Source organism: Falco punctatus, assembly GCF_963210335.1.
Source record: "Falco punctatus genome assembly, chromosome: 6".
In the NCBI taxonomy this organism is placed as follows: domain Eukaryota; kingdom Metazoa; phylum Chordata; class Aves; order Falconiformes; family Falconidae; genus Falco; species Falco punctatus.
The window spans coordinates 36,770,626-36,790,070 of NC_137585.1; the positions used below are offsets into that span (position 1 = coordinate 36,770,626).

A 19,445-nucleotide genomic window follows, 5' to 3' on the forward strand; every position below is an offset into this window, starting at 1 on the left:
TCCAGCAGAGCCACGAGCTAACACCCAGGACTCTCAAAAGACAGCCATGGGGACATACACAGCGAGCTCCTGGGGGTCCAGGAGTGCAAGCCTTTATTTTTTGTAAGTCACAACATGGTTCAAGGACAGGACTTCCCACATCTGGGTGGAAGAGGCACGGCGTTAGGAAAACCTGCCAGCTCATTCATGTTGCAGCCCTTCATTGTAGCAGCACTCAGTTCCTGCCGTAGCCCAAGTTGCCTTACGATCTTGTCTCCTGGCTGCTCCTACCTGCAGCTTTCTTGTCTAGGAGAGACCCTCTTGCCTCTTGCTTTGACATGACTCTGACCTCCCAAACGCAGAGCTGCTCTCCCCGGGCGCAGGTGCATCCCTGAGCTGCAAGGCAGCAGTGCCACCTCGGGGCGCTTCCCAGAATTGGGAAGTCTGCTAAAATACTGGTCAGTGTTCACATTTTTGCACTCCTACAGTGCCACTGGGTTAATGCTATCAGGAGAACTTTCCAAAACTTAATCTACCTGCTCTGCTTTCTCCCGATAATTTGTCATGCTGCTTTAGAAACTCTATTCAAGGCGAAACACCTCTCCCAGGACCCTGACTGCCATCTGCTATCAGCCAGTGAGGATCTGTGCCGTTACGGTTTCCCCAAGAGTATGAGTCTGCCTTTTGGTGAAGTGCACAGCTTGTTCCTTCATCTGGGTTAGCTCTGAGAACAGGGCTGCTGCAGCTGTTTCAGTTATTTAATACTTTGCACTTAAACCACTCTTGATACATTTCCTTGATTGCTGTTCAGATAGGCTGCAGCTGTCATCATGAATAAAACCTCTGTTATTAGCCACAAGGGCAAATATTTGTTTGATGTTTAGAAGGTAAGCGGCTGTGAGCACTGGCTTACACTCTGGCCAGGCTGCCATTAAAGATTTTCCTTTTATAGGCATTCCCAGGTATATTATATAGGGCTACTACTGGCACTTTATAGCAAACCAGCACCATAACTGATTAACATGGCCCAAAATAACCACAATCATGAATCTCTGTTAAAGCCCCCTCCCGTATTACATTGATACAGATTGTTTGCTGTTATACAAACAGCAAACTCTGTGGTTTTATTCGAAAGGCACCGACAAGCGTTCAGAAAGGTGAACCAAGCAGAATTAATTTCCTCCCCAGAGCCAGATAATACACCCTGCTCGTTAACTGCCCACCGGCCAAGGCATGATGGACAGTGCTACATAATCCTCACAAACATCCCCTCTGCAGCTCCATAGAAGTAGACTTCATGCCTGCATTCCTAAAAGCTGCTTTTTTTCCCTTTTGAAAGTAGTAGAAAGTAGAAATCAGGAAAAGATTAGAGCCTTTTGCTATGTTTAACTCTATCTGGCCTCTTCTTCAACAGCAGATGTTAGACATTTAATTCTTGCACACTTAGATGAGCAAGGGCTGCACAAAACCTGTGCTGACAGAACACTCAGCGTCCACCCTTCATTCACCTCATCCAAGCTGCATCAAGCCCCAGGAGCGCAGTCTTGGTAAAATACCACAGTGCTTACAGAAGGAAAATTTTCTCAAATTTAAGTAAGAAAAGTGCCTGCGACCAGTTCTAGCAAAGGGCAGTAGCCGCCACTACTTCCAGTAGCAGTACCTGGCACAAACTGCCTGGACAGTTTCTCATCTTGCACTTTCCAGCTGGGACCACTGCAGCTGGAAGTCAGCTGCATTCACTGGCAGCTGTGTGGATACAAACATTCAGACAGGAAAACTTGCTGTATTTCTTTTTATTGTAATAGAAAAAAACCCCACAAATCAAAACATCACTTTCTGCCTAAAGACATTATTAACATTTTTAAAATGGCATGGGAGAACCCCAGCAATACAAGACAGAATAGTAAGTGTGGGCAAAAGGGGTTTGTTCCCTTTCAGGAGTTCCATTTCCCTGCCCTCTTGTCAATCAGTTGGCTGAAGTTTGTCACCTATATACATTTACATACACTTCTCAGTCTAGTTTATATTCCTATGAGTACATACAGCTGGGTGGAATGTTGGGGGCACAGTCCTGCAATTTACATATAATCATCTTTGGAGAAAATGGGTTTCTTAAGAGGCCTACAGGGTACAGAGGTGGTTATCCAGTAAGACCAAGCAAACAGGATTCCCTCCTACAGCTTTTTTACCATGAAACACAGAGTAGATCCCAGGCCAGGAGACCCTCTAGGAGGTCCTTGGCTATTGCAAACCATATATGGCCAAGTGAAATTTCACTCAGTGACCTTGAAGCAGCAGCATTATCTCTGTAAAGGGGCTGCTCCGGATGGGAAAAGGCAGATTACAAAATGCATGGGGTGAGTATCTTCCTTTTCCTTCCTGCCTCCTGAGAGGATGTAAAAAGTCCTGAAGTAGGCAGTCCAGCAGAAACCAGGCTCAGGACCTTAAAGTGGTGGACATACAGAGGACATCTTCATTGTGCAAGAGTATGGGGCAGAATCTGTGGCACCGGTGCTTCCACCACAGGCAGCTGTGCCCGAACTGATAGCTTGCTGAAAGACAAGCAACCACAGCTGTGCTGCCTGTAGGTACCAAACTAGCATACCTAGATGTTGAATTGCGCTGTATCAGCTTGAGTATACCTGTTCAGTTGAGGAAGCGCCAAGATCCCTAACATGCTACAGTATTTTGTGGCACAGTCATGTGTATTAAGACAAAAGACCGGTTACTCTTCACAGAATAGGTATGGGAAAAGACTGGAGAGGATATACATACTAAACAGGACAACTAAGCTATGGCTTAGCAGAAAACAAACACTTAGCCAATCCCTCCTCTAGAAGCACCAAAAGGCATTCATAAACGATTTGTTATAGAATGTCTTCTGCAAACAGGGCATTTTGATAGGGAAAGATTGAAAGCTTTTGTATAAACTGATCTGTACTAACTGCTACAGTTGCTTCCAAGTCCAGTCCATCAAACAAAATGCTTAAGGAGAAGTTGATGACACAAGCAGAGAATGACAAGGAAAATAAAAAAATCTAGTCTGCAAGGGCCACTGCTGTGCACTGAGGGTAGGTACACACAAACCTGCAGAATGAACCGACGGTACCCTATTTCCACTAGTGCAGTGACTCCACAAGGTGCAGGGCAAGAGGATCTGACAGAGTGACTAAACTTTAGTTTTCCTCCATTCCATCCCCTCAAAAATATGAACCATTACAGCCCACACTGAGTAACAGCACGAGAAACTTACCAAACTATATTATTCTAGGAGAAAGAGCCCAGCAGAGAAAAGACATCTCCCTTAGGTATGCAGGAAGTTTCCAGTACAAGAAATTTGAGATACAGGACTGAACTTGCAGCAATACTTTTCACAACAAAGCACTGGACAAAGGGCTATACACGTTTGCATAGATGCTTTTTCAGCAGCATCTGGGATGTGCAATCCCCATTTATAGGGCATCAGCAGTATTCTGGGGTTTGTCCGATGTCTTTCTTGTGTTCCTTCCTAAATATAACTGCTACAAAATTGTTCAGGACAATAATGTATATACATGCATGAAAATAAATCAGTGTGCCTATTCTTTCATTACCCTGATCTTTTTCCACTGCAAATAATTGCAAAGCTGTAAGAATCTTAAACTAGAAGATGCAGTATTGATACAATCTAATGTCAGTCTAAGGACAGGACTGCTTCTGCATGTATCCCAGTAAACTCAATTCTTCCATAGAAAAGCTTAATTTTACTCTTCCTCCTTTTCTTTACATTTGGGAAGACCTACCACTTATTTCTCTTACACTTAAGCAGAGCCCTCTCTGTGTTGGGCTTGACTGCTTTGGAAAGGACAGCAATATCAAAGCAAGCTGGAACTCCTACAGCGTCTGCAACTAAATATCAAAGGCAGAATCGGTCCACCTTACATCATCGTGCAACTGCCATTTTATTCCTGCCTTCCTGTACTGTAACTCAGGCTTGGTAAGAAAAAAAACAAACCAGCTCTTATGCAAAGGTAAATAGTTAACAGGGTTCTGTCTATCTGCTGATAGACTTACCTGCAAGAAAAGGAAACATTTCACTTCATTTTACTTTCACCTGAAATTGGTTTCTACCATTTCTGCCCATGAGATTCTGTCCTTTCAGTTGGTTCTTTCCTATAACTCTTGGGCCTAACATTATGAGGCTCTTGGTAGCCTTCAGTTCCAGCCTCCCTCCCCACACATGGCTAGTCCCATTGAAAGTTTCAGCTTCTCAGTGTGACACTGACACACTGTTCAGCTTGACCACCTTTCCCACACAGCTGTGCTGCTGCAAATATTCTAATCAGATGAGTTCAGCTTTTCCCCTGAGCAAATAACATAATGTCAATGAAATATGCAGAAGACTAATCCTGGGACACCTTCACTTCCTAGGCTACCAATACCTCCTTTGTCTTTTTGCTACAGACTTCAGCAAATAGCTCCATAATATAGGCAGTGACAGGAGAAAGACGCCAGCCTGCAAGGGATGGCTAGGACATCCCCTTATTTTCTCCAAATTGTGTAATGGGCCCTTGAACACTCATGGAATGAATTCTCACTTACCAGCACAGGAGTTACTTAGAAAGTGTCAGCCTACTCAGACAAGACAGCCTTTATAAATTAGTACAATACTATTAGAAATTATGGCAATCTTTTTGGTAGCATTGTCATACATGCACCCTGATAAATCCTCTCCCTAGAAATTTTAAAACTTGTAACTTCTGTAGAGTTAATTCTGATGGGAAGTTATAAAATAGAAATCTGGTAGATTCATGTTTAAAAAGGAAGAGGCCTTGTGAGACTGGGCACACTCTGTCACTCCTGTTAGCTCTGTCCATTGTGTCTGCTGAAGGTATTTCCTCCGGGTGGCTGGATCTGGATGGAGTCCAGGAGGGGCCTTAAAGCTTGTCCAAAAGGTCTGAGAAGGGAAAGAAATAAACATCTCAAACAGTTTACTTGATGGACAACTTCCCAAATAGCTTACTTGATGAACAACTTTCCCCATTTACTACTGAAGTGCACTCACTTCCTAGACTGCAATCAAACCAACACTGCAGAACCAAATTTGAAGACCAGACTTCCACTAAAAACTAAAGCAAACAAATTTAACCTATTAAAGAGAGTTTACTGTTCAATAACTAAGAATCTTAAACATGATTTTGTATAAGCTAGTTCTGAGACCTAACATGCCCAGACTGCTAATGTGGTAATACTGTGTCTGAAACCGGCTTTTAGTAATTCATTCTACTTAAGCGCGCGAATGAAATCCCTGTTATGCAACTGCAATGCTCCATTAAGCACCACATCAATATTAAAGACTGCTAAAAGAATAGCCTCTATTCCCCTTATAAGAGAATGGTTCAACACTCACAGAATGATTTCTGTTGCAATCTGTAGCACCTGGTCTATCTTTCAATATGACTCACTCTGTTACAGACTTTATCTGATTTCGAGATATCTGAAGCAGTAAGAGCCCAGGGTAGAAGATACTCGTCTCACAAATAAGGTGGGTATACCATTATTATGAGAAGTAAGACCTAAATGATGGAGCTCAAGATCCACTGGGATCCTCATTAACTGAGAGTTAAAAACCCCCAAAACCAAAATCCAACCAAACAAAAAGAGTTGAGCTGAACTACCAAGCAGGAATTCTTTCCTCTTTTTCATGTTCTCTTTTTATATCCTAACTTTAAAACTGCAGAGTTAATTTTAAAATTACATCTCCCCCGCCTCTTCGCAAGCAAAGCTGACACCTTCACTGCAACTATGGTGCTTAGATTAAGAGAAGGGACCTTTAACAGATACTGGCTTCCCAAGACAAGAAAACTTGCACCATTTTCTGAAACTTTCTATGCTTGTCTGGTCACATGTAAGACACCAACACAAAGTAACTAGTTTAAGTTAAAGGCAGAAGAACAGCCTTCTCTTGTTTTCTTAGTAATACCAGTGCCAGTCAGCACTTGTTACACAGTGTTGTAACTGTTGAAGTAAAGCAAATAGCATCCTATCCTTAATCTTATGCTAGTTCTGACAGAGCCAGCAGAAACTGGTACTGCAGGCTCTGTCAAATGTTGAAGCTTTAGCATGAAGCAATATGCTATAGAGAGGAGCAGCATGCATACTCACGTGGCAAGAACTTCGGCTGGAAGGTCAGTGATATAGGAAGGGATTTTTCTTCCTGTCAGGAACTGTGCCACTTCATTACTGAAGGTGTTGCAGTTATGTTCAAAGAGGTTGTAAGACTCTCCTCTGTACCACAGGAAAGGAATTGAAACATAAAAAGACAGACTCAGCAATAAATCTAACAAGCAGAAAAACTTAGACCCCTAATGAGGAACATCTCCTTACATTAGCACTTTTCCTTACAAAGAATTCCAAGGCAAAATACAGACAGCAATTCACCTTCAAATTCAACCGAATTGGAGTGGAAAATGACATCTCTCTGCATCACTGACTTTATACAATGCTTTTTTGGAGGATAAGTGAGGTCAAGTTTCTTCAATTAAAACCACAGAAGGAATAACAAGAAATCACAGGAATTATTGATGTTGACGTATAGCCAGAACACTAAATGCTGTTTCCTGCCCTTGTGTGAAGTAGCCTAGACTCTTTAACAGTCAATATCTTGCTTTTACTCATCTGAAGGTTGGCAGCTTTATTACAACGCTTCACCTGTGACTTGTGGGGCAAAGCACTATTTACTGCAATATTTCATATAATGCCTTCATTTTCCCTGGTGATTCTCTGAAAGGCATTTCAGGCCATTTTAGGAAAAACAACATTAAAGACTTCCTGGCAGAATGCTTTCCCAGCCTAGCTCAAGACTAGCACATCAGAGGGAGGCCTAGCTGGTGGCTCCTTGTGTACCAATGCATCAGTTCCAGTCTTACATTTGGAGAGCACCAAATAATACAGTAAGCAGACAAAGCTTTGTAAGCAGGACTGGTTTTAAAACACCTTCCTTTATTCTGCATCCTTTCCCCTAATGGCTTTTTTTATTGCAGTACAAGCTGCCACTTACCGAAACATTGATTCCCCCAAAGAGGAAAGATATTCCAGAAAAATTTCTTCTGTGACTTCAGTGTTTCCCAGGTCAACAACTGAGTCTGGAGGGCCAAGAAGTGTCCCTCCCTGTAAAAATGAACAGCCAAGAGACAATGTTACATGAACAGACTGAATTCATTTGGAAGACTACTGAATAGAGCTATTGTGGCTTGTCCAGGCGCAAAAGGAGGAACTTTTCATATGTTTGTCAAGCAAAAAGCCCCACTGGCCTCCCCTGTTCTGCACTTGAGAATGAGAAGTAACATACAACCCACATTTCAGCTTGTATACTTGGCTCTTTGTGCTAGAAGTTCTAAGTTATGGCAAAATTCTGCTGCAGAAGAATGGCCCATCAGTTTTGCCTCCCCAAGAATAGAAAGGTTCTGTTGACAAAGCATCATGACTTTTTTAATCTTAAAAAGAATGCCTTGAGTTGCCAAGTCTGCATGGAAAGCCTAATGATACAAAATTAGACAAGGTGTCACTCTGGCAATGCAGCTGCAGAAGGCACCTTGGACAGATAGACTATCAGCAGAAGCAACTCCCAACCTGTATTTAGTTGGGCTTAAATCCACTGTCCTTTTCCCCAGATGCCCCAGGCAACGATGGCAAGCAGCCACATCTGGCTGAATTCAGATGCCTTTTGCAGCTTTTCTAGAAGACAGTGACACAAGCAATTCTGATCAAGTTACCATAACACAAAATTATCAGAAAAATAAGTTTAACTTACAGGTGCACAGCTGGAGATTCCTCCACTGCCATAGAAGAATTCATCCTTGTGGACTATTATGGAGGTGTGCCTGCCACAGAGGACAAAATCCAGGTGAAACAAAGGAAATATTTAACATAGCACATAAATCACTGGTAAATTTAGGTGCTCAAGAGCATTGTGAAGTGAATAACTGAAAGAAAAGGCCAACACGTTTCTGTGAATAGGAACAGGATCTGCTGGGACATGAATGGATATGGAAGCAATGATTATCAAGCCTACTGTAACTCTGTAAGCAATTGGGAATGAACAGGCTTAGTTAGGTGCCCAAGCATGAAGGAAGATAGGACAAGAGGGACTTCCACAACAGCAGAAGATCTCCAGCAGCCTCTTTCAGCTAACAGGATGAGGGTAAAGTCACAGAGGTGGAGAGATGGAGCTAGTCCTGCTACCACATTGACAGAAGCACATGTCTGAGAGACACTGACTGAGAGGGCCAGACAATCACTGGAGATGGATCAATAGAGAAGAAAATGGATTGACAAGGTGGGTTGGGTTTTTTTTTTTTTACCCTTTTTTTTTTTTTAAAATCCTCAACTGGGGGCTGTTTTGTAACCAAATGTAGCCACTGTTCTTATATGCCAGAAGGCCTGATTCTGTAATACCTTCCTTGCACCTATTCTTTTACGTTTAGTCATGACTGCAATTAGAAGACCAAGTGCTTGGGACAAGGACATCCTACCCTTGAAAAAGTATACAAGTGCACTAAAACGCAACTGCTACTACCAACACTTTTTTCATGGGGTCCACTGAGCATTGAATGGAAAAGTTTAACCAGCACCTGACTGTACATCACCTTACTGTCAATCTGTAGTCAGGAACAAAAATTGCCTTGTTTTCTCTTCAGCACCAAAATGTTCTTAAGATCTGAACTATTATATATAAGCTCATATTGAAAATACTTCCCATAGCACAAAGTGTTTAACACACGTTATGCAATTTAAATCTAGTCACTTACCAGATGCCATCCAGTTGTTTCCCTGTATGCAGAGAAAAGAAGAGTTATTAGCAATGTATTTTCCAGATTTCAGCCTACTTTCTGTCAGTTACTTAGGAACCATGCTTATTTTTTCACCATGACAGTAATACTAAAGATTTTATCCCAGAGCTGCTTCTAAAGAAACAGAATGTCATTCTTTCAAATTAACTACTCCATCCATTTTACTGCTGTACTTTTTCCCTCCTGCATGTAGAGGTGGCAATGCCAACCTATGCCAGTGCTTATGTTCCTTGGGCTTTTGTCTACAGACCAAGAAAAAAAACCCTCTTCCTAAAATTAGAGTCTTCAGTCAGTTCCAGAAGAGCTGAATTTTACACTGATTTCATAACTGCAGGCAGCTAGCCAGCACAGAGTATTCTGTTTTCTTTTTCAGTAACTGGTGAGAGATCTGACTTGAATACATGATCTGTGGTGATAGTCTCTATAATCTATTCAATGGTTTCCTCCTTTTCCTCCCTCCTCTGCCCTTAAAAATTAAGTTTAAGTGGGAGTTGGGGGAGAGAAGTACAGTGTTGAAATTTATGCAAGTTATAAAACTGTGTTTTGTAGAACACAGCAGCAAAGCCTTGCTCCAGGCACCACTAAACTGACAGCATCACTGTGCCTTAGAGAAAGTCTTTTCTGAAATGTGTTTCCAGTTCCCCAGAAGTGGGAAACCTAAACCTCCATGTTCATGGTAGGATCTCAAGACCAGACCTCTCTTCAAAGGGTTCTAGGCTCAATTATTTTATCTGTCATAACCTAAAGGCTTGGTCCCTCTTTGTAAACTTGTAGACAGCGACAGCACGCTATGACAGATACACTACAACTTCATTTTGCCAAACAAGGTGCGTAACACCCAGAAAAGTGGATTTAGAACAGAAAAACTTTGCGCATACCAACATTTGGTATTCTCCTGAACCCATGCAGCAGACCAAGTGCTCCTCTGCCATAGCTTCTGCTTGCAGCAGGCTCCTGATCCTTTTAGTCACCCTCCACATATAAGTGCTCTCCCCCAACAGACCACTTCCCACACCACTATCCTTTATATCCAAGTAGCACCTCTTCCAAGATGTTTTGTTGTTACTGTTCAACTTTTGGATACCAGAATGTGATGTGATGATCTGCTAAAGTCATCTGCAGGTTTCCCAGAGCTGTATGAAAGACCACTGCAAACATGATAAAAAGAAGCCACCTGAGCATGAAAGGCACCGTTCTAGTAAAAATTTGTTCAGAAAGCACTAATGGATTAATTTTTGCCCAATAGCTTTGCTCTGGTTTGGACACCATCTGCTTGCATCACACCAGCCTCAGGCCTCCCAAAGGTAGCCACTGATCTTGATTCCTAAACCCTGGCCATAATGCCTAGATATTATCCTCCTTCTTTAAACACAGCCTCAGAGCCATGGTCTTTTTTTTTTTTAATGTTTTATTCAAATGATTGTGACATTCAGGCTTTTCCTAGCTATCTTAAGGGCCACTCCCTTAACTGACTTTACCTCAGGATTTGGTTGCATCCCTCATCACACTGTCAGCCTTGCCTCTCCCTAGCAACTATTCCACCAGCCACTCTGCTTGAATTCCCACAGCTTATGGTGCTGAAACTGCACTGTGACTGTTTTTCAAAGGCTGAAATCAGATACTTAGTATAACAGTAATTCATTCCACTCATTAAGAAAATGTTTGGCAAAAATGCAGCTCAGCTCAGTTGCATTCCCCTGCTCTTCCCCCACAATTCCCACAGAGCATGCAGAACATTACATACTGGGCCCCAGTTAGTGTATCAGTGGCCTAAAGCTAAACAGTAGTTTGATGGAGCAGTATTTCATCCCTCAGCCTCCAGGATGCTGGCTTCTCTGCTGAAACTTTAGGGGTCATTCTTCTGCTGATTTCCAACTTCTTCTAAGACACCTGGTGCAGTAGCAGTGATGGGGTACATTGTCTCAGTTCCACTTGTCCTGTGGGAAGACTTTCTTTTGATTGTCCTTACTTAGGTCAGTGCCACAGCATCAATGGCCTACAGGGAGGCAGAGGCATCACCGTTCCCTTTCTACAGGCAGAGGGTCTTGGGGTATTTATCCCCTCCTCCTCTGTCAAGGCTGCTTTGGCCTGTGAGTGCCAGGAGTCAATATGCTGCTGTGAAGAAGCCATAGCTGTTCACGAGTTCTTTCTTTTGGTCAAAACCAACTTTCTGACATCATCAGGATTGGGTAAAAAGAGGAACAAAACTGACGAGAATAATCCTTCAAGAATTCTGGGAAAAAGATGTTTATGTATCCAAGTAAGGAATAAACAATCACTACCATATTTTTTCTGCTCGAGACTGAAGCAAAATAGGCAGAGATAGATACCTGCTTCAGACGGGGGTTGTATAAGACTGGAGGCAGGAAAAAGGCTGTTGTGACAATAGAGACATCAGTTGAAGTGAGCGCACACAGTTTTGAAGTAGGTGGATTGATCTGTCACTACTATGGATCACAGCCAGACAGCAAGCATATTCACTGTCAACTCGTTGCACAGAAACGTAGGCATGGAGTAGGATGAAGGCCAAAAGATAGTAGCAATGATGAGAGAAGTGGAGCGGTGTGTTGCAACATCCCAGGAGCATTTGCTGCTCCTTTAATGTGTCCCATCCTGTTGCACACCTCAATCCTCTGGCCCTTGTTCCACACCTTTCCCATCGGAGCTTCTGCCTTGCGCTCTGGAGCTGCTAGAAACCAATGACACTGCAAGCCCATCAGCAACACGCCAGGTAAGGTACAGTGCACTGCCCCAACTCTAGCAGGGGGCCTGCAATAGGCTCTACCTCTTCACTTTGCACAGTTAGTGTTCCACATATCTGTTAATAAGTTATTACCCATTTGTTCACATTAAATCGCTGTTTTCCACTAGAAACTTGAACTTTATCCCTCAGGGCAGAGAAACAAACCATTTCAAAGGCAGCATATACTAGAATTGTATCTGCCCTTTTGCATCCTAAATGGAAAAACACCTAAACATCTTAATATTCACTTTCACACACATTTCCAGCAAACAATGATGAAAGGCTTTCCACAAAGTTGCCACTTTGCACCTAGATTCTGCATGCAGGTGAAAGAGCAGGTGCTGACAATGTCACAGGTGCTGCCAGGAACCTGCTTATGCAATTACAACACCTACTTGAAAAGATCATTGCAGCAAAGGTACACACATTGGGCTGCTCTAGCATGACTGCAGCCAGCAGCTAAAGAGAGGTGACTCTCCCCTATTCAATGCTTTTGAGACCACATCTGGGGTGCTGTGTCCACTTTTGGATCCCCTAGTGCAAAAGACACTGACATACTGAGCTGGAGCACTTGCTGTAGTGAAGAGTGTCTGAGAGAACTGATCTGTTCAGCCTCAAGAAGAGAAGGCCAAGAGTCTTTATCGCTGTCTACAACTACCCATTAGGGTATGGAAGGAAAAGGAGCCTTGTTCTACTCAGAGGTGCACAGTGGAAGGTGACAGGTGCTAGCTGGAAAATGGGAAATCCCCAATCCAGTAAGAGGAGAGAAAAAAAAAGTTACCTTGAAGGTGATCAAACACTGGAGCAGGGGTCCAGAAAGCATATGGGCTTTGCAACCTTGGAGATACTCAGAACTCAGCTGCCCAAGGGCCCTGAAGAATCTGCTCTCGCTGGATCTACCTTGAGCAGGACCTCCAGAGGTCCCTTTCCACCAATGCAGTTCTCTGCATGAAAAAAACCTAAACAAAATTCAGGAAAGGGACTTTGCATTAGCCTGCAGTCCAATCCTGGGGGACTCCTCTCTGGCTGCTACACATGAAATCTGTAGCAAACAACAGGCAGTAACTGCCAGGGCAATAACAGAACATCTCTTGCCAAGTGGAGCTGCCTATCTTCACAACACAGGTCTGTCTGAGGCTGCTCAGCTAGGTCAGTTTGTGCCAAGCACTGGTTTGATGATTTTAACAGGGCTGCTGACCTGCTGTTTTTGCTTGGCCCCTATAAAACATTAACCAGGCTGGCATTGTGGAAAACACATGCCAGATCTGCAGCACTGATGACAGCAAGGCATCCGTGGTAGCTCTCCAGCCTGCTGCAGACAAAATAAAATCCCCTTCTGCCACTGGTGGACTGTGCTTGGTTAGAAGCAGTGTGAGCCTCTCCAACGACAACACTGCTGGGGAATCCCATGCCTAAGAAACCTGCCATTATTGGCCACATATGCATCACCCAGAGATATATAAGACCAAGAACTTTTGGTGTGCTGCTGCCATTTCCCATGCTGCACAGCTGGCTGTTGTCATCTCTACTCTGAACTGACTGACAGAGGAGTAAGTCAATGGCCACCAGCTTTTGAGGAACATGGGCAGCTTCCCTTTCCCTGCTGCTCAGCAAGAATCTCAGTGTTGTTATCTGTTGCATCATCTAAGAGGTTCTGTATAGACCTTCATGGACACCATCTTCCTGCTGAAGTTTTGCCTCTGTTGGTGATCCTCCTATATGACTCTTCGTGACCTTCTCTCAAACTCAGACATTGCACAGAACAGGTGACAGCCCACAATCACTGCCACTCCTGACAAGCTCACATAAAGCAATTGGGGCAGCCTGCACTAAGGAGTTACATCTTGCCTTCTGTTGGACATTGTCCACTATATACAAAATATGTTGCTCGCAGCTTCTGAAGGCCTGATACACACACCAGTCCCAACAGTATGATCAAGCAAGGATCAGCACTGCTCTGTTTCCACAGCCAGCTGCCCAAGTGACAGCATGAACACAGTATTGCTGTAGTGGTGCTATGGCACAAATTGTATCCAGGCCTTGCAGTGACGCTTTTCAATAAAGCTGCCTCTGGCAGCACTGTCCAGCTTAAAAAAATAGAGGGTCAAGTTTGCCAGGGAGCCTCCCCAAATAATCCTACAGTGCAATAGAGCTTATATCCTGTAGTCAATTGAGTGGTCTAGAAGAAGGGATTGCAAATACCATCTGGGATACTGGCTGACATCACCATATTTCATGCTTTTCCACTCCTTACCGCAACACTCCAAACTCCCATGGCATGCTGCAATGTGGACAGGCCTATACACTGGTACTGCCACCAAACCCAACACATTTACTCATAATCTGAGGCTGTCTATTATATAGAAAAGTCTAATTCCCCAGTAATTTCCATTTGAGCTGCAAAAGCCTTTAAATTGTAAGCATTACCCTTTACTCAATACCTACGGCAAAGATAACCCAAATGATGCACATGCATAGAACGCAAAGCAGGAAGATGCTGGTGGAACGATACTCTTTTGGGAATCTACTGCTCATCCAGGCGAAACAGAGAAACAGCAAGATGCCTAAAGAGTTTTAATATTTCAAGGGATGGAGTGCTGTTGAACAAGAGAGGGTGTTGTCAATTTAGATGTACACACTTAATCATACAACAATTAGCGCCCATGGTCAAGTTACCAGGCATCAGCTGTCCCACCGTAATTGCCTGTGTGCAAGCTCAGCCTGAAGCATGAGGCTATTCAGCTTCATTTGTCTGCTTCCATCATGAGCTAATGCAAAGCAAGCTACCTTGTGTTTGTCCCAGACCATGAACATGGGTGTGAAAGTTACTGTGATATATCTGTGAGTTTAGGGTGATGGCTTGTCAGTCTTTGGAAACCTGGTCACATACAGATCAGGTGATCTTTCGATCTTTCAGTCTTCCACCCCCGCCACCCCCACTTGCTGAGGGGTACTTATATGGATCTGTTCTGAAAATACTCACTAGAACTCAGGAGAAGATGCCAATTCAGCATAGATCTGTGTGCTTAAGCATCTCTAAGATACAAATTGTTTGAACGAGGCAGAGTATCACCTGGCAAGCAAACAAGTTTTTTTATTTGCTGTTATTTTTCTTTAAAACATTCATAGCTCAAATATTTTCACACTGCTTACATGAGCTAAAAACCTATGAGAAAAATACAATGTTCAAATGCAGTAAACAATTGCAGGACCCTCAGCTTAGTCACAGGAATGTGGAGAATGAAGTAGTGAGATTTGTTTGTTGTACAACTGATTCAGGAGACTATCATTGTTAGGATATGAGGGCATTTTGACAGATGCAAGCAATCCCATACAATTCTGGAATACAATCAAACATGATTACTTCCATGCTTGGATTTATCTGGAAGGCCAAGCAGAAGGAAGATTAGATGCTCGCCAATCTATTTCACTGACACAGTTAATTTGTTAATCTTGAGGGCCATGCGATGTAGTTTATTCCTGTGCATTTTAAATATCAAGTGAAAGTGGTGTTTGTATATTAATCCAAATTATTAGACTGAAAGGAAGAAAATTTCTGAGACATGAAGGAACTATATAAGGAGGCAGGTACTTAGTTTACCCCATTCAGAACTCAGGGAATCCATCCCTCAGCACAAGAACAACACCTGTTCCTGAGCTGTAAAGAAAGAATAAGCAGCTTAGTATTTTTAACAACATATCTATGCTCTGCAATGGATATGTCAGGCCCAGAAGACCGTAAAAGACCACAAAAATTAACAAACTGGTCTCCTGTCTAAATGCAAGCAATACAATTCAGTCAACCAGTGTGGTATTTCTAGCAGTGCGTTGCTTTGCACATTGTTGTAATTTCCTTAGGCTAATCTATTAAGATTCCTGCCCTTTTTGAATTGAAAAATATCTTAATTAGTCAAGCACTTCCTCCTATATGCTACCCAGGGTGCACAACAAGCAAAAAAACTAACGGAGAGGGAGGAGTCTGCTTCAGTTCCCTTCTCCTTGAGGTGCCTAGAAAGACCAAGAAGTAGGCTGGATTGGGGAAAGGTAATGCACTTGATTTTCATGAAATCCCTAGCAAATGCTCTGGAGCAAAGCTGATGGAATCTCACACTGGAGCAATTCAGAACTCTTCAGAGTGAGTGGAGGAGAGGCACAGTAATGAGCTGGGTCTGGGAAAAAAGGAACAAAGAAGAAGGTACCTCCTTTTAGCAGTTACCTTTTGCTCTGATGCTTTCTGGGCTGTTAAGTCCCTACAGCTGAATGCACCACTTAAAAATTTCAACTGACACATACTCCTAGTCAACTCACCATTCATTTATACTACACTGAGCCAAAGCTGATGTGGTAAATGAAGCTCCTGTCCATTCTGTGAGTCACATAAGCAATAACCTCAGTTACAGGACAGAAGAACTTTGAGAGCTCCAAGACATCTTTCTTTAAGCCCATGATGCAACAGGATTTTAACCTTCCTTAAAAGATTTCTCTGCCTTTGGATATCTACTTCAAAATCAGCACTGCAAGCTGAACTATTCTGTTTTCCTCCCCACCCTCCACAGAATCAGGTGGATTTTTTTCTGTCTTGAAAACAGAAATCTCACAGCATTCAGGTTAACATTTGTTATTAGATCGTGTAGTTGGACAAATTGTAGTCTCATAAACTGAGAACAGGGGAGAGGGAGAACATTACCTGTAGAGAAGATGCATATAGAGCAACAGCATACAAAAATTAAACACACCACTTCTGATATCAAAGCCAATTGAATCACAGTATTTGGTCACGTATACTTTAGAATAGAAATATTAATTGAAAAATTACAGGAAACTCACAGAAAAGTAAGAACAACAAAAGCAGGCTGAGTAGAAAAAGAGTAAACTTGCCAAGAAAAGTGAAGATGGGCCTATGGGGCACGACTAAGTCACTCTAAGGCCTGCTATGAACAGTGCTGTATAGCTCTGCCTTCCAGGTTCACCATTCTACGATGATGGAGAACTGATAATGAAAAAGGTGGGATAACATTTAGTAGTGAGAGCTGATCCTTGAATGCCATACTGACATAACCCTTAATGCCTCTGGATCCTATTAGCACCACTGAAGACACCATGTGGTGATGCTCTTGCATGGCCAGACCCATACGAAGGGATTCATCCCTCTCTGGCAGGGTGATCTGAGCTTATTTTCGAGCATGCTAGGAATAGATTTTAGCACAATCAACTAACATATTTGTTTCTTCTTTCTAGAACACATGTGCTTCCAATACAGGAGAATTATCACTCAAAGCAAAAGCATTGTTTCAATCAAACTTGGTGTCTATGAAAGAATATGGTAAGTAGAGATGACAAATGTTTAGCACTAAGTCATCTAAGAAATCCTTTCCTCTTCAATTTCTGTGACTTTCCCTGGTGACATACGGTTTATAAACATCACTGACAAAAAAAAAAAAAAAAAAGAAAAATAGCTATTGACCACCTGAAAGCTGATGTACAGAGAAGTAGCAACATTTTTCTTTGTTCTTCAAGAAAGAAAAGGTGTGTACATGAGGGAAGAGGAGTATTCTCTCCATCACTTTGCTCTCAGGGATGTTTCTAAAATAATCTGGAGGTATGACAGAGCTGACTAATCACACAGAAGAGACTTGAAGGAAAAAAGGAACAAACAATTATTTGTTTTATGGACAATCCAGTCACCTGACCCACATAATCCCAAATATTCTGCAGTCTGCATTGTCACTGTGACCACACAGGCCTAGTTGGCCCTGTTCCATGAACACGTCTGAACTCAGCTAGTTACCAGGCAGTACTAGCAAGCAACATTTCCCACACTACCAAGAGATGGGTTCAGATTTTTAAGTTTTTCCTTCCATTACTTGGACTCCTAGAAATTCAGCACCAAACCATATCACATGCACAAAGTTTTTAAGTTGTTGTTTGGATAGCATAAAAAGCACTAAAACCGAAGTCATTCACTAAGTGTTTTTATGTGCAAATTCAGAAAGCTACAAGGACCCAAGATTAACTTTGTGGGTAAGGAATGCTAAAAAGCCTTGATTTATGTGAAGACTGGCATAAAGATACACGTAGTGACAACCTGTTTCTGTACAAGTCTTTGCTCGGACCAACACTTTGAAATAAAACTGGTTAAGATCTGCTCTCCTCAAACACAGGGAAAATCATGTACACATGTAATCCATATGCAAAGGTTTATAACTCTTAGCATAAGGTAAAACATGACTGCTACAAACAGATGAAAAGTTACTTCCCTGAGGGCTACAACAGAAGCAACTCTGACCACACACAAAGTTTTTGAGGTTACCCAGTGCAGGAAACACACTCAAAGTTGGTGTTGCTGGCTGGCTGGCTGGCTAACAGAGCACATCACATACAATCTTTAGAATATTTTCTTCTAAACTTGGCAAGCCTATAATTGATGTGTATGAAACCTCATGCTAAGAATTATTTGGACCTTCATTTTAAGATCTCAGGAAAGCACAGCAACTCCTTGTGGGACAGATGAGCAAAGCGAATGCCAACAAACTGTAAAACAAGATGACACGGAGCAATCTGTTCAGTCACCGAGCCTGTTGAGAAGTCTCTTTTCACATGGACTGCTGGCCTGCACGTAACTGGCATAAACCACTCTCTCCTCGTGTTCCTAATCCATTCTCCCAAAACTTCAAGCAAAAGCTAAGGTTCCTTTACACCCCTGGTCCGAGGTTCTGTTGGATGCACACACATCTTTGATAAGACACAACAAACTTCACAGATCCCCTGGAGCGAGAAGGTGGCCACTCACACACCACAACCTGCGCCGACCTGGGCCTCAGTGCAGCCTCACCACAACACGGAGCCCCTTGAACTCCACAACCCTGTCAGCAGCAGGCGGCCTTCTCCAGCTCAGCCTTCCTGCCAGGGCATCAAGCAGCCGGGGCGCCAGGAACTGTGCTTTCCGTCGCTTCAGGGGCTAGGTAATACTTTTAATTAGCCTTCAGTAAATGATGCCAACGAAGCGGCAAAGGGCGGGAGGAGGCTGGATGGATCCCATTCACCTGGAGCCACCTGACTGACAAGGGAGGCCGGGAAACTGCGGCTAAGGAAGCCCCACGTCGTCCCCACGCACCGGGCCGCGGGCCAGGCCCGCACGGACCCGCCCGCCGCCGCCGCAGCCCGGTGCCCGCAGCCGCCAAGCGCTGCCCGCGCCCTCAGGGAGCCCTTCCCCGGCGGGCCGCTCCCTCGGGAACGCCGCACCGGGCGGGGAAAAGCCACCCCCGGGGCCCATTTCCGCGCCGTTCCCCGGCGCGGCGCGGCGAGGCTGGGCAGTGGCGGGGGCACACGGGTCCCCGGAGGAGGCGGCGGCGGGAGGGCCGGGCCGGGCCCCGCGCGGAGGCGGGGCGGTGCCGGTGTCCCCGGCGTGCTCTTACCCAGCATGAGAGGGCTGAGGCGCCGGGCCATGCCCTTGGACAGGTCGTAGACATAGAGCTTCACAGGGTGCAGGGCCAGCGGCTCCTCCATGGGGGTGCGGGCACGGCCGCCAGACGGCACCCGGAGCCCTGACAGACACCCGCCGCCCGGCCGGGCGCCGGGAAGCGGAGGGGAAGGGGAAAGAGCGGCCCCGGTGCCGGTCCCGCCGCCGCTCCCGGGTGCGGCGGCACCAGCCGTGAGGTGACAGGCGGAACACAAGGGGCGACGCTGGCTCCGCGCATGCGCAACAGTCGCCGACCGGCCCGGCTGCCCTGTCACTGTGCCGTTATGCAGCGCGGCGATTCCGGCCCCGGGCCTTAAGGGCGGAGCTAAAGGCGGCGGGCGGGGACGGGGAGCCCCCCTGCCATTGGCTGAAGCTCGGTGCCTCTTCCGGCTTGCGAACCGGAGCCACACGCAAGGCGGGGAGAGCTCCCGCC

At 44.3% G+C, this 19,445-nt stretch overlaps 1 protein-coding gene across 1 annotated transcript; it reads right to left on the minus strand.

Moving 5' to 3' along the window:
• Positions 1–1,757: 1,757 nt before the first annotated feature.
• DESI1 (desumoylating isopeptidase 1) lies at positions 1,758–19,330 on the minus strand. Its single transcript, XM_080393063.1, is given in 7 exon segments — positions 1,758–4,915; positions 6,124–6,246; positions 7,019–7,128; positions 7,772–7,841; positions 8,769–8,790; positions 18,969–19,094; positions 19,097–19,330. Coding segments are annotated over 7 exon segments (699 nt in total). The 5' UTR covers positions 19,251–19,330; the 3' UTR covers positions 1,758–4,821.
• Between the last annotated feature and the right edge of the window lie 115 nt (positions 19,331–19,445).